This window comes from Perca fluviatilis, chromosome 24 (genome assembly GCF_010015445.1).
Source record: "Perca fluviatilis chromosome 24, GENO_Pfluv_1.0, whole genome shotgun sequence".
Taxonomy (NCBI): Eukaryota; Metazoa; Chordata; class Actinopteri; order Perciformes; family Percidae; genus Perca; species Perca fluviatilis.
The window spans coordinates 1506164-1521413 of NC_053135.1; the positions used below are offsets into that span (position 1 = coordinate 1506164).

General features: G+C 42.2%; 1 protein-coding gene across 1 annotated transcript in view; it reads left to right on the plus strand.

Moving 5' to 3' along the window:
- The window catches only part of LOC120554068 (arf-GAP with GTPase, ANK repeat and PH domain-containing protein 1-like), a 17372-nt gene extending 2471 nt beyond the window's left edge, over positions 1-14901 (plus strand). Inside the window, exons 2-4 of the mRNA XM_039792664.1 lie at positions 10221-10375; positions 13771-13861; positions 14544-14901. Coding sequence (XP_039648598.1) covers positions 10221-10375; positions 13771-13861; positions 14544-14770 — 473 coding nt within the window. The 3' untranslated portion in view covers positions 14771-14901. The remainder of the gene's footprint in view (positions 1-10220; positions 10376-13770; positions 13862-14543) is intronic.
- Positions 14902-15250: the final 349 nt, after the last annotated feature.

A 15250-nucleotide genomic window follows, 5' to 3' on the forward strand; every position in this document is an offset into this window, starting at 1 on the left:
CACACACACACCACTCACTCTCATACACACACACACACTCACTCACTCACTCACTCTCACACACACCACACACACACACACACACACACTCACTCACATACACACTTATTCACTGTCATGCACACACACACTCACACACACTCACATACATATACACACACACACTCACACACACACACATACATATACACACACACACTCACTCACACATACACACACACACACACACACACACACTCACTCACTCTCATACACACACACACACACTCACAGACTCACTCACTCTTATACATACACACACACACACACTCACTCTCATACACACACACTCACTCTCATACACACACACACTCACACTCATGCACTCACTCACACACACACACACACTCACTCTCATACACACACACACACACTCACTCTCATACACACACACACACACACACACACAACACACACTCACTCACTCACTCTCATACACACACTCACTCACTCTCATACACACACACACACACACACACACTCACTCAAACACACACACTCACCACACACACACACTCTCATACCCACTCCTGGGATGCTAGGCTTGTATGCATGTCCTCCCCCTCTTCCGGCCCCCGGCCCTGTAAATGCTGTGCTGTATATTTGGGTTGTTGTGTATCTGCTGCTAAAGGTTGCCCGTGTCAGAGTTCACAAATTGCCTCGGCGCCACCTCTCTCCGTGTGAATGTCGCCCTCGGTAGCCGAGAGCGCTGGCAGTAATTACCAGCGCGGCGCCGGAGTGGCTGGCCGCCTCGTGTCTCTGCGCTCTCATACATACGTTTAGTTAGGGCTGGGCGATCCGACCCGAATGCAATCAGAACCGAAATCCACAAGCTCCAACAGACGTAGTCGTTCGGGTATATCTAGGGCGGTCCCGAATGTCACTTTTTTGGGGCGTCCGAGCTTGTCGCCTGCGGGACAGCGAGCATTTTGGTTGGTTAAACGCTTGACTTTCAGTTTTGGTGCTGCATAACAAACAGCACTCCACCTGAGAGTAACACATTATATTTAATGTTGATGCATAAATGGGTACTGTAGGAGTACTAGTCCTTCCTCATGGGCTATCAAAATCAAAACAAAGCATTCACATACTGATATGGCAGATGAAGCCATAGTTATTATGTTTTTTAAAGGTCCCATGGCATGAAAATGTCACTTTATGAGGGGTTTTTTAAGAGACTTCAGATCCAGTATTAGGGGACCACTAAGGTCTATATAAAAGAGACTTCAGATACAGTATTAGGGGACCACTAAGGTCTATATAAAAGAGACTTCAGATACAGTATTAGGGGACCACTAAGGTCTATATAAAAGAGACTTCAGATACAGTATTAGGGGACCACTAAGGTCTATATAAAAGAGACTTCAGATACAGTATTAGGGGACCACTAAGGTCTATATAAAAGAGACTTCAGATACAGTATTAGGGGACCACTAAGGTCTATATAAAAGAGACTTCAGATACAGTATTAGGGGACCACTAAGGTCTATATAAAAGAGACTTCAGATACAGTATTAGGGGACCACTAAGCCCATATAAAAGAGACTTCAGATACAGTATTAGGGGACCACTAAGGTCTATATAAAAGAGACTTCAGATACAGTATTAGGGGACCACTAAGGCCTATATAAAAGAGACTTCAGATACAGTATTAGGGGACCACTAAGGTCTATATAAAAGAGACTTCAGATACAGTATTAGGGGACCACTAAGGTCTATATAAAAGAGACTTCAGATACAGTATTAGAGGACCACTAAGGTCTATATAAAAGAGACTTCAGATACAGTATTAGGGGACCACTAAGGTCTATATAAAAGAGACTTCAGATACAGTATTAGAGGACCACTAAGGTCTATATAAAAGAGACTTCAGATACAGTATTAGGGGACCACTAAGGTCTATATAAAAGAGACTTCAGATACAGTATTAGGGGACCACTAAGGTCTATATAAAAGAGACTTCAGATACAGTATTAGGGGACCACTAAGGCCTATATAAAGAGACTTCAGATACAGTATTAGGGGACCACTAAGGTCTATATAAAAGAGACTTCAGATACAGTATTAGGGGACCACTAAGGTCTATATAAAAGAGACTTCAGATACAGTATTAGGGGACCACTAAGGTCTATATAAAAGAGACTTCAGATACAGTATTAGAGGGACCACTAAGGTCTATATAAAAGAGACTTCAGATACAGTATTAGGGGACCACTAAGGTCTATATAAAAGAGACTTCAGATACAGTATTAGAGGACCACTAAGGTCTGTATAAAAGAGACTTCAGATACAGTATTAGGGGACCACTAAGGTCTGTATAAAAGAGACTTCAGATACAGTATTAGGGGACCACTAAGGTCTATATAAAAGAGACTTCAGATACAGTATTAGGGGACCACTAAGGTCTATATAAAAGAGACTTCAGATACAGTATTAGGGGACCACTAAGGTCTATATAAAAGAGACTTCAGATCCAGTATTAGGGGACCACTAAGGTCTATATAAAAGATACTTCAGATACAGTATTAGGGGACCACTAAGGTCTATATAAAAGCATCCAAAGAGCACCATGCCATGGGACCTTTTTTAAAGCTTTTCCCATGCTTTTTTTAAGATTATTTCTTTGGGGGCGTCTCCCTTTATTAGATAGTGGATAGACAGGAAAGGGGGAGCGAGATGGGGAATGACACGCAGCAAAGGGCAGCAGGTCGGGTTCGAACCCGCGCCGCTGCAAAGGACTCGGCCTACTACTGGGGTGAGCTAGAGGCCGCCCCTTTCCCAATGTTTTTGAAGGTTATCCTGACGTTTTTCAATGTTTTTCTCACTTTTTTCTCTCCTTTTTTGATATGTTTTTCAACGTTGTATTATCAATTATTCTTTACATGCTATACAATTGACTAAAACACCCAAATTCAATGAAAGTAGTGAACTGATCGTGTTTTTAACTTGTGAGGAGCACTGTAGTGAACCATCCACGTTATTTGGTTTAAAAGAAACCTATATTTCCGATATAGAAACATTTTGAAAATGGGTCAGATTTGACCCGAGCACATCAGGAGAGATAAAGTCATATTTAATTTGAACTAGTGTAAGAATAAGCTAATAGATTTAGCCGCTAAAGGCTCCACTCTGTTCACCAGCGAGTCTCTAGCTGCTACACAGCCGTCTGATCCATCGGTGATGCACAAAATATGAACTGCAGAGCTTTTTATATTCCATGTTTCTTTACTGAGTGCAGCCCAGACTCAGCTGCCTTTGTTGGTGGGAGTGTTCGATGCCCCCCTCCTTGTTTTATTCATTAGCGCGCCGGGTCAATGTGCTGCATTTAAATCCAGAAACAGCGTTTAATTTTCGCTGCGGAGAGGCTGGGCCTTTCTGGATTGTTGGTTTCCATAATTGTCAAGCAGCCACCCCCTCTCCCCTTCTCCCCTTTCCCCTAACCCTCCTCCTCCTCCCTGAAAACAGAGAATCATGGGAATTTAATTATGATGGGATTCTTGCTCCTGACCCCGCGGGGCTCAACCCGGCGCTCGATGCGTGGGCTGTCGGTTAGAACGAAGGCGCTGTAAAGCCTCCAAATAAACACCTATCGCTCTGCGTTATGTACAGCTGGCCCTTCCTTACGCACATTTGAACACCCAGTTTTCGGTTGTACGCTGTAATGTGGAAGGAGAAAGGAAAGACAGACTGTCTGACTGTACACACAGCTGCACAAGCTGCTTTCATACTCGGATCTGTAGAAAGTCTAAACGTTTAGTACTTTTGTTCAGTTGTTTAGTGTAAAAGAAAGATTTAATAGCAAAGGTCAGGGGCTATAGACAGTGTATATATATATATATATAAACTGGACCAGCAGACCCTGTGTCTCTGTACGAGACCAGTGAAGGATACTAGAAGTCTCTTTCCCGGTGCTGGCTGAGAGAGATGACCTGTCTGAAAGTGTGAAGTCTTCTGGTAGCTGTGCCGAGAGAAATCTCAATCATTCCCAATCTTCCAGAGATGGAGAGCGTAGGTATATGTAAGGAGATAACATGGACACAGGCTAATTACTGATCACTAACATGCTAGTTAACATTAGGAATTACACCTAAACAGATAATGGAAGTCCAAACTGCCTGTGAGCTTCTCCTGTACTATACGGTAATTCCTCTACTGTGGGACGGTAGTTTTCTAACCTGAATTGGGGGATGTGTTGAACACCGTGTTGTGTGCGCTGTGCCATTTTATCACCGTGACTTTACAGACAGGTCTCAGCTGATTGGCTATCACCTGTGACACGCAGACAGATGCACGCACAGACACACACACAGACAGACAGACACACACACAGACACACACAGACACACACAGACACAGACACACACACATACGACACAAACACACACACACCCTGACACACACAGACAGACACACAGACACAGACACACACACAGACACACACAGACACACACAGACACAGACACACACACAGACGCACACAAACACACACACACCCTGACACACACAGACAGACACACACACAGACTCACAGACACACACACACACACAGACACACACAGACTCACACACACACACACACACACCCTGACACACACAGACAGACAGACACACACAGAGACACACACACACACAAACACACACACACACACCCTGACACACACAGACACACACACACATAGCCCCCCCTCTCTCTGAATAATGTGACAGACACACACAGACTCACAGACACACACACACCCTGACACACACACACACACACACACAGACACACACAGACTCACAGACACACACACCCCCGACACACACACACCCCGACACACACACACACACACACACACACACACACAGACTCACGCACACACACAGACAGACACACACACACACAGACAGACAGACACAGACAGACAGACAGACACACACACACACACACACAGACAGACACACACACACACAGACAGACACACACACACAGACAGACACATACACACAGACACATACACACAGACACAGAGACACACAGACAGACACACACACACACACACACACACACACACACAGACTCACAGACACACACCCTGACACACATAGACAGACAGACACACACACACACACACACACACACACACACAACACACACACACACACAGACATATACAATGTTTTTTCCCCCTTTTTGGGTATTACATACATTCAGCTGTCTCAGTATTTATCTTTATACGTTTGAGCTGAGTTATAATTTTTAAAAGTGACTTTTTATCTAGTTTTTGGATAAAAAGGTTGTTTCAGAGATGACTTTAATTCTTTAGTTTGTGACTCGTTTTGTTTGTTGCAACAAAATATTGTTGATCGTCGTGGAACAAGTACATCCAGTCCTAGTTTTTCGTAGATTAAATGGACGCCGCATTCAGCCAGCAGTTTAAACTAAAAGTCTGCTTTAACCTTGAGTTAACCAGCCGCCTGTGTGTGTGTGTGTGTGTGTGTGTGTGTGTGTGTGTGTGTGTGTGTGTGTGCGCAGGTGTGTATGTGTGTGTGCGTATGTACCTCTGTGTGTGAGTGTGTGCGAGTGTGTGTTTCTGTAACCTGTGTGTGCGTGTGTGTATGAGTGTGTTTGTGCGTGTTTGCGTGCGTGCGACTCTGTGTGTGTGTGTGTGTGTGCGTGAGTGTGTGCGAGTGTGTGTTTCTGTAACCTGTGTGTGTGTGTGTGCATGTGTGTGCGTGTGTGTCTCTGTGCGTGAGTGTGTGTGAGTGTGTGTGTGTCTGTAACCTGTGTGTGTGTATATGAGTGTGTGTGTGTGTGTGTGTGTGTGCATGCGTGAGTGCGTGTGTGTGTCTCTTTCTGTGTGCGTGTGCATGAGTGCATGTGTGTGTGCATGCATGAGTGAAGTGTAGGTAAAGTGTAGGTGAGTGCATGTGTGTGGGTTGTCTGTATGCGGTGTGTGCGCATGAGTGTGTGTGTGTGTGTGCGTGCGTGCGTGAGTGTGTGTGTGTGTCTGTAACCTGTGTGTGTGTGTGAGTGTGTGTCTGTAAGCTGTGAGTGTGTGTGTGTGTGTGTCTGTAACCTGTGTGTGTGTGTGTGTGTGTGCATGAGTGCGTGTGTGTGTGTCTGTGTGTGTCTGTAACCTGTGTGTGTGTGTGTGTGTGTCTGTAACCTGTGTGTGTGTGTGTGTGTGTGTGTGTGTGTCTGTAACCTGTGTGTGTGTGTGTGTGCATGAGTGTGTGTCTTGTGTGGATGTGTACGTAGTACAACAAGTGTGTGTGTGTGTGTGTGTGTGTGTGTGTGTGTGTGTGTGTGTTAATTAACATCAGCTAATCAGCCTCAGCCTGCAGCAGCCGAGAGATGAAAACGATCCACCGTTATCTTCAGCAAAAGGAAACTTCTGGTCAGCCGAGGTGTTTCCAGTCTCTTCCTCCTGGAAGTGGAAGGGCTTGTGAGCCGCTCGTTTTCGGCCTCGGGGCGCTCCCTTCATCCTTCCATCCTTACCTCGCGTCCTTCCTCTCCGTTCGGACAAGGCCATTGATTATCCCGAGCCGAGCCAGAGGGGAACTTCAGCTCCGCTGCTCTGAGACGCTCCCAATTAGCCAAATGACTGGAGTTGAGGGAGAGCAAATGGTCGTTTCCCTCGCGGCCCGGCCGTGACCGCTCTCCGACTGATTAAGCCTCTCATCTTTCCACTGCCGCTCCACTCCCGGCACACGTCACCAAACTGCTGCTCCCAGAAAACGCTGGCCTACAAAGTGTCACGAATGATTAGCGAGAGCTCGTCGCTCGGCGCCAATTTTGAACGTTTACGTGCAGCGGAAAGATGGAAGATAGTTAACCCACTGTGAGGTCTCAGGCCATTAGGGTTCTTCATTTCTACACTTCTTAAATTCACCTTTCAAGTGTATTTATATGCAACTGATCGCCTTGTCTTTCATATCAAAATGTTCAGAGCAAACTCACTGGCTGAAAAACTGAAGTTCGCCTTTTGAAATTCTTTGAATATTTTGTAGAAACTAACCTACACTCGTGTGGACAAATTCTTTTTGTCGCTTGAAATTAGTCTGCTTAAGTCTTCGGTTGACAATACGGACGACGGAGACGCCAGTCCACCAGTTATGGGCAGATGGCGAGTCTCACAAGCTGTCTTGTCTGTCTCCTAATTCAACGTGTGAGTGACGTACGATCTCGCAATAAAAAGGACACGGAATCGGCTTAAAAAGAGGCCAAAATGTTGCGAAAGATTGTGCGAATATAGCTCAGAAACTGCTCGTGAAATGTCATGAAATTGTGACAAAAGTTGCATGAAAAATGGCGCCGACATGATACAAAACATAACCAGAAAATTAAACATAAATGGCTCATACATTGGACAGAAACTGCACAAAGAGAAAGTGAACGTAAATGTTAAGGATGTTGCACAAAAAAAAGCCAAAATGTTTCGGAAAATTGCTCAGAAACTGCATATAAAATGTCATGAAAATGTGACAAATCGCATGAAAATTGGCACCAAAATGTTACAAAACAGAACCACAAAATGATATGTAAATGACTCCTATAAGGCACAAAAACTGCCTACAGACCTACAGTTCACAGGGTTAACATTTCCTAGAGATGTAACCACTTTACATGCTTCTGTTTTGGGTCAAACTGAGGAATTCTGGGAATAATCGGGGCGCGCTGCAGGCCGTGCTTTGATTAGATGATTACACCGTGTCCCCCTGATGTGTAATTGTAAACAGAAGCAGCTTGTTGTCTGATCTGGTGTGCTGATGAGACCGTCGTGGCCCAGCTTCACCTCCACCTCCACTTCCCTTCCTCCCTCGCTCGCTCGCTCGCTCTCTCGGCTCGCTAACGGTTTCCAAATGTGTCCAAAGTTCTGCTCAAACGCTCATCAACATCCCTCAAACTCTGTGAGAACCAGCGTGGGCAACTACATTTCCTACTCTGCCGCTAAATGTCGTCGTCTATTCAAAGTTTACCCTAAAAATACAGAAAGTCTCGAGCTTTGAGGTGCAAAGCTCGATAGAAGCGCTTAAACATCTATAAAAAGACAAGGGGAGAAAACTCTGCAAGCTCTCCGTTAAACTCACAGGAGTCTGGTGTCCTGAAAACATCTGGAGCAGCTGTTACAGATGGTTGTATGAAGATGTCTAACGCTGGAAAAAATCATATCAGATGCAGAACACAGACGAAATCAAAACACACAGAGACACACACACACAGACACAGACATAAATATACACACACACACAGACATATATATATACACACACACAGACATATATATACACACATACACACACACACAGACATATATATACACACATACACCCACACAGAGACACACACACACAGACATATATATACACACATACACCCACACAGAGACACACACACACAGACATATATATACACACATACACCCACACAGAGACACACACACACAGACATATATATACACACACACACACACACACACACACACAGACATATATACACACAGACATATATATACACACACACACAGACATATATATACACACACACACAGACATATATATATACACACACACACACATATATATACACACACACACAGACATATATACACACACACAGACATATATATACACCCACACACACAGACACACACACAGACATATATATACACCCACACAGACACACACACAGACATACACACACACATCTCAAAAGAAGTCAAAAACATCGATAAAGGCGACAATCTCAACTCAAAGGTAGTAGAAAGTAGCATTTGGATGAAAAGGTTTTAACTTTACAGATTCATATATATATATATATATATATATATATATATATATATATATATATATATATATATAGATAGATATATTAGTCCCTTTGGATCCAACCCATCACAGTGAAAATATGTCTATAATCTGTACTTTTTAAAGTCAAAAGCAACTTGATTTCCTGATTTAAAAACCACAAATCCAGTTCCCTTTTTCTATATAATTTCGAGATATATATTTACATGTATGTATGTTTGAAGGTGTTTTTGGGGTGAACCGTACCTTTTTTTTAAATGAGCCGACATTTCAGACCTTCTACGGCTGCTCTAAAGAAGTCAAAGACCTCGAGTCTCGTACTCAAACTGGTCTTAATGAACTCCGGATTGTCCCGGTACCCTCTGAGGGGGTTCTGGGTAACGGACCCACATGTTCTCCCCTCTGCACACGCCTGATTGTAATGACTGACCCCTCGGCAGTAATTTGGGTGACATCCTGTCTTCAGGGTTAGGTCACACTGCAGGTCAGAGGAACAGGTGTCCTTCAGTCCTTTATATCGATGGAAAGACCAATACCAGACCGCACACACACACACACACACACACACACACACACACACACACACACACACACACACACACACACAGAGGCCTGCCTGTGTGTGCTTCGGTTCTAGTCTGATTAATACAGGAGGTTCAAGTTTGGATGTCGACACTAAACGCTGCATGAGGCAACAGAAACGGAGACAAAAGAGACGCTGACATCGAAAATGGAAACTAATTCCTTGAATGAAGTGGAAAAAAATGTTGAAGAAGGCGACAAAAACTTTTAAGAAAGTGACAAAAACAAACAGAAACCTCCATAGAAACGGCATAACTGTGTATATGTTATATTTAAACAGTTTGGATGTGACAAAAACTTTTTAAAAGGCGACAAAAACCTTGAACACACACACACATTCACAGACGCACACACACAGACATACACACACACACATAGACATACACACACAGACACATACACAGATGCTTACAGACATTCACATACACACAGACACACACACAGACATACACACACACAGATACTCACACATACACACGCACATGCATAAACATACACACACAGACATACACACACACACACACATGCATACACAGACATACACACAGACACACACAGACATACACACACACACACACAGGCATACACAGACATACACACACACACAGGCATACACAGACATACACACACACAAACACACAGACATACACACACAGAGACACACATACACACGCACATGCATAAACACACACACACATGTATGTGGTATTTAACCAGTTTGGATGTGACTTAAAAGGCCGAAGGGTGAATGTGAGTGTGAAAGGATCTCTGAGTGCCTGTCCTGACGCTGGATCTCTTCTCTGGGACAGAGCAAGAGGAGAACTTTGAGTTCACCATCGTGTCGCTGACGGGCCAGACCTGGCACTTTGAAGCCACTTCGTACGAGGAGCGGGACGCCTGGGTTCAGGTCATCGAGAGCCAGATCCTCGCCAGCCTGCAGTCCTGCGAGAGCAGCAAGAACAAGGTGAGGAAACTCGGCGCGCTCTCCGTTAAATCTCACGATTGTTCACAGGAGGCTGGTGTGCACTTCTGACCCGAAAACATCAGATCAGATACACTGGGACACAATCTTTGCATATATTAAACACATTTACCAACATATCCAACCTTTTATTTTTAATATATACAGTACATTACGACATACACACAGAGATATTCAGATATATATACACACACACACACAGATATACAGATATATACACACACACACACACAGATATACAGATATATACACACACACACACACACACAGATATACAGATATATACACACACACACACACAGATATACAGATATATACACACACACACACATACACACAGATATACAGATATATACACACACACACACACACACACAGAGATATTCAGATATATATACACACACACACAGATATACAGATATATACACACACACACACACAGAGATATACAGATATATATACACACACACACACCATACAACAGATATATACACACACACACAATACACACAGATATACAGATATATACACACACACACACAAATATACAGATATATACACACACACACACAGATATACAGATATATACACACACACACACAGATATACAGATATATACACACACACACACAGATATACAGATATATACACACTCACACACACACACACACACAGATATACAGATATATACACACACACACACAGATATACAGATATATACACACACACACACACACACACACAGATATACAGATATATACACACACACACACAGATATATACACACACACACACACACACACAGATATACAGATATATACACACACACACACAGATATACAGATATATACACACACACACATACATACACACACACACACAGAGATATACAGATATATACACACACACACACACAGAGATATACAGATATATACACACACACACACACACACACAGAGATATACAGATATATACACACACACACACACACAGAGATATACAGATATATACACACACACACACACAGATATACACATATATACACACACACACACAGATATATACACACACACACACACACAGATATACAGATATATACACACACACACACACAGATATACAGATATATACACACACACACACACACACACACAGATATACAGATATATACACACAGATATACACCCACGCACACAGACACACACACAGATATACACACACATACAGACACACACACAGACAGACAGACACACACACATACACACAGACATATACACACGCAGACACACACACACACAGACGCACACATACAGACACACACAGACATACACACACACACACAAACTCACAGACATACACACAGAGACAGACATGCACACAGACACACAAATATACAGACACACACACAAACTCACACACACACAGACACACACACAGACACACACACACACACACACACAAACTCACACACACACAGACACACATACAGACACACACACAGACACACATACAGACACACACACAGACACACACACACACACACAAACACACAGACACACACACACACACACACACACCCCCTTTCAGTCCCATAATTAGAGAACAGTAATAACTCAGCTCAGGTTTCAGCGGCTGCTGTTGACTCCTCAGGCTCTCAGCCTTTTATAATAAAACTCTGACATCAGCGGGTTCAAAACTACACAACTTTAATCTGAAATCATCTTTAATCTGAAATCATCTTTAATCTGAAATCATCTCAAATCTGAAATCATCTCAAATCTGAAATCATCTTTATATCGGAAATCATCTTTATAGCTGAAATCATCTTTATATCTGAAATCATCTTTATATCTGAAATCATCTTTATATCTGAAATCATCTTTATATCTGAAATCATCTTTATATCGGAAATCATCTTTATAGCTGAAATCATCTTTATATCTGAAATCATCTTTATAGCTGAAATCATCTTTATAGCTGAAATCATCTTTATAGCTGAAATCATCTTTATATCTGAAATCATCTTTATATCTGAAATCATCTTTATATCGGAAATCATCTTTATAGCTGAAATCATCTTTATATCTGAAATCATCTTTATATCTGAAATCATCTTTATATCTGAAATCATCTTTATAGCTGAAATCATCTTTATAGCTGAAATCATCTTTATAGCTGAAATCATCTTTATATCTGAAATCATCTTTATATCTGAAATCATCTTTATATCTGTAACATGTTCAGATCTGCACTAGCAGAACACGTTTGAGAGGAAACCCTGACCAGTAATCTGTGTTTTTGAGCCTGTTGGGTGGACAGATTTGGGTGTTTTAGTCAAAGCTGATCATCTGATTAATAATATAGAAAATCTTTTCTTTAATTAAAGTACAAATACCACAGTTTACAGGTACTTCATTACAGTTACAAGTCCTGCATTCAGAATGTGACTTATTTTCTTGAAATATTGCGACTTTCTTTCTTGAAATATCACGACTTCTTTTCTTGAAATAATGCAACTTATTTTCTTGAAATAATGCGACTTATTTTCTTGAAATATTGCGACTTATTTTCTTGAAATATTACGACTTTGTTTCTTGAAATATTACGACTTATTTTCTTGAAATATTGCGACTTATTTTCTTGAAATATTGCGACTTTCTTTCTTGAAATATTACGACTTTTTTTCTTGAAATATTACGACTTTTTTTCTTGAAATATTACGACTTTCTTTCTTGAAATATTGCGACTTTCTTGAAATATTACGACTTTCTTTCTTGAAATATTACGACTTTTTTTCTTGAAATATTACGAATATTTTTCTTGAAATATTACGACTTTCTTGAAATATTGCGACTTTCTTGAAATATTACGCCTTTTTTTCTTGAAATATTGCGACTTTCTTGAAATATTACAACTTTCTTTCTTGAAATATTGCGACTTTTTTTTCTTGAAATTTTACGAATATTTTTCTTGAAATATTACGACTTTTTTTCTTGAAATATTACGACTTTTTTTCTTGAAATATTACGACTTTTTTTTCTTGAAATATTACGAATATTTTTCTTGAAATATTACGCCTTTTTTTTCTTGAAATATTACGACTTTTTTTTCTTGAAATATTACGACTTTTGTTCTTGAAATATTACAACTTTTTTTCTTGAAATATTACGAATATTTTTCTTGAAATATTACGACTTTTCATTTTTCATAAAAAACAACAGAATATTCACATTTGAGAAGCGGTAACTTGAGTATTTTTTGATATTTTTGCTTAAAAGCTAAATTGATTATCTGACGTGATATTTCATCTCTACAGCCACGCAGATGATCGATTAATCGTTATTAATTCAAACTAAAACCTGTTTCTGTTGTTTCAGTCTCGTCTGACGAGCCAGACAGAGGCGCTGGCTCTGCAGTCCATCAGAAGTATCCGTGGAAACGGTCGCTGTGCCGACTGTGAAGCACAGAGTGAGTACCAAATCAGATTACAATTCAGACACACACACACACACACACAGACACACATACATACAGAGACACACGCACACACACGCACACACGCACACACACACACATACACACACACACACACAGACCCACACACATACACACACAAACAAAGACCCACACACATACACACACAGACCCACACACACACACATACACAGATCCACACAGATACACACACTAACACAGACCCACACACACAGACCCACACACACACAGACCCACACACATACACACACACAGACCCACACAGATACACACACAGACCCACACACATATACACACACACACTAACACAGACACACACTGACACACACACACACACACACAGACCCACACACACACAGACCCACACACACACACACACACACACACACACACACACACACACACACAAACCCACACACACACACACAGACCCACACACACACACACAGACCCACACACATACACACACACACACAGACACACACACAGACCCACACAGATACACACACACACACACAGACCCACACAGATACACACACACACACACACACACACAGACCCACACAGATACACACACACCGACCCACACACACACAACACTCTCTCTGTCTCTTGAAGCTGACCCCTTTGTGTGTGTGTCTCTGGGTGGATCCAGACCCGGACTGGGCCAGTCTGAACCTCGGGGCCCTGATCTGCATCGAGTGTTCGGGGATCCACAGGAACCTGGGCACGCACCTGTCCCGCGTGCGCTCCCTGGACCTGGACGAGTGGCCGCTGGAGCTCATCAAGGTCATGTCGGCCATCGGCAACGAGCTGGCCAACAGCGTGTGGGAGGCCAACGCGCAGGGACACCTCAAACCGGCGCCGGACGCCAGCAGGTAGGAACCAGTAAAAACACATTCTACTCGCCCAAAAGTACAGGTCAATGCTCAAATGATCCAAGGCTCGGTTCAATGCTCAGTCTTTTTTCACTTGTCGGCTTAAAGCGCCCATATTCTGCTCATTTTCAGGTTCATAATTGTATTTTAAGGTTGTACCAGAATAGGTTTACATGGTTTAATTTTCAAAAACACCATATTTTTGTTGTTGTACTGCACATTGCTGCAGCTCCTCTTTTCACCCTGTGTTCAGGTCTCTGTTTTAGCTACAGAGTGAGACCTCTTTTCTTCTTCTGTACTATCTTTGATTGCACTCGCACATGCTCAGTAGCTCAGATCGTAGCTCATGTCAGCTAGCTCCATAGACAGTAAAAGAAAGGCTGTTTCTCCGACTTCAGTCAGTAACAAGGCAGGATCAGCTGGGAGACTTCTTCTAAACCAGGGAGCACATGGAAGTAGTTCTTCTGGTAGATTATGGTGAACT